General features: G+C 45.6%; 1 protein-coding gene across 1 annotated transcript in view; it reads left to right on the top strand.

The window, feature by feature from the left end:
• Positions 1–4: 4 nt before the first annotated feature.
• The window catches only part of LOC111649397 (disintegrin and metalloproteinase domain-containing protein 9), a gene marked incomplete at its 5' end in the record, with an annotated part of 11,730 nt that continues 10,356 nt past the window's right edge, over positions 5–1,378 (top strand). The window contains 4 exons of the mRNA XM_087171961.1: positions 5–136; positions 252–385; positions 732–903; positions 1,309–1,371. Coding sequence (XP_087028087.1) covers positions 5–136; positions 252–385; positions 732–903; positions 1,309–1,371 — 501 coding nt within the window. The remainder of the gene's footprint in view (positions 137–251; positions 386–731; positions 904–1,308; positions 1,372–1,378) is intronic.

Here is a 1,378-nt window from a genome sequence, read left to right on the forward strand (position 1 = left end):
TGATGATGATGATGATGATGATGATGATGATGATGATGATGGCGTCTCCTACAGGAAGCGGAGTTTTGGAGTGACAGCTGGGATGGCGTTCGTCTCCACCGTCTGCTCCAGGAGTCACGGAGGCGGAATCAACGCGGTAAGCTGCTTTCCTCTCATTGGCCGACTCACCTGTCTGTCTCTTCAGTAGATGATGCTGCGTTCAGGTGCTCTGGAAGAGTTGGTAAACTCAGCTGTCTCTCTCTCTCTCTCAGTTCACCAACAACAATGTTCCCTCGTTCGCCTCCATCGTGGCTCACGAGCTCGGTCACAACCTGGGGATGAACCACGATGACGGACGCTCCTGCACCTGCCCCGTGTCCGCCTGCATCATGAACTCTGGAGCCACGTAAGACACACACACACACACACACACACACACACACACACTTCACTTGATCGGTGAACAATCTCCTCTTCTTCTTCTTATTCTGTGGTTTAATGGCAGCGACTGGAGAATCAGCTCCATCAGCTGTTTATCTCCATGACAACAACTTTTAATATCTCCATGGAAACGTGCATTCATTTCCACTTGCCTCTGCAGACTTTCAGATTCATGAAAACATATAAATATTTAAAGTTACATGAGCATGTTTGTCAGTGTGAAGCTGTTTCTGTTGTTGTTTATCACACAGACGTATTTACACATACAGTCTGTTTAACACCCCCCCCCCCCCCTCCCCTCCTCTCTGCAGGGGGTCCAGGAACTTCAGCAGCTGTAGTGCTGAAGACTTTGAGAAGATGATCTTGTTGACAGGGGGGACGTGTCTCCTGAACGTCCCCCGGCCTGACGAGGCCTACAGCGCCCCCTACTGTGGGAACAGACTGGTGGACGTGGGAGAGGAGTGTGACTGTGGATCCCAGAGGGTCAGTGAACGCAACGCTGCAGAAATGAAACATGAACCTGAGGAGAGAGAAAAGATGAAGAGAATCATGTTGCCTCAATTGATTTCTGGAGCTTTATTCTGAAGGGACATATGTTGGAGCTTTATTCTGAAGGGACATCGCAGGTGTAAACTTGGAAAGTTTAAAACACTGTTTCTTGTTCGTGAGTTTTAATATCAATGAAATGTCAGAAGAAAGTCCACAAAACAAATGAATGAAAAGTTTGATAAAGTATCAGAAATAAAAGTAAAATATTAGATCTGAGTAATGTTGGAAAAGATTAGAAATATATAAATATATATCACTAAAGTGCCAAAACAAGATCAAACATTTCTGAAAATGTTTAATAAGAACATTGTGTGTGTGTGTGTGTGTGTGTGTGTGTAGGAGTGTGAGGAGGACCCCTGCTGTGAGTATCAGACCTGTAAACTGAAGTCTGGAGCTCAGTGTGCTTATG

Source organism: Seriola lalandi, unplaced genomic scaffold, assembly GCF_002814215.2.
Source record: "Seriola lalandi dorsalis isolate HSWRI2012SDOR001 ecotype SW California unplaced genomic scaffold, Sedor1 jcf7180002050675, whole genome shotgun sequence".
Taxonomy (NCBI): Eukaryota; Metazoa; Chordata; class Actinopteri; order Carangiformes; family Carangidae; genus Seriola; species Seriola lalandi.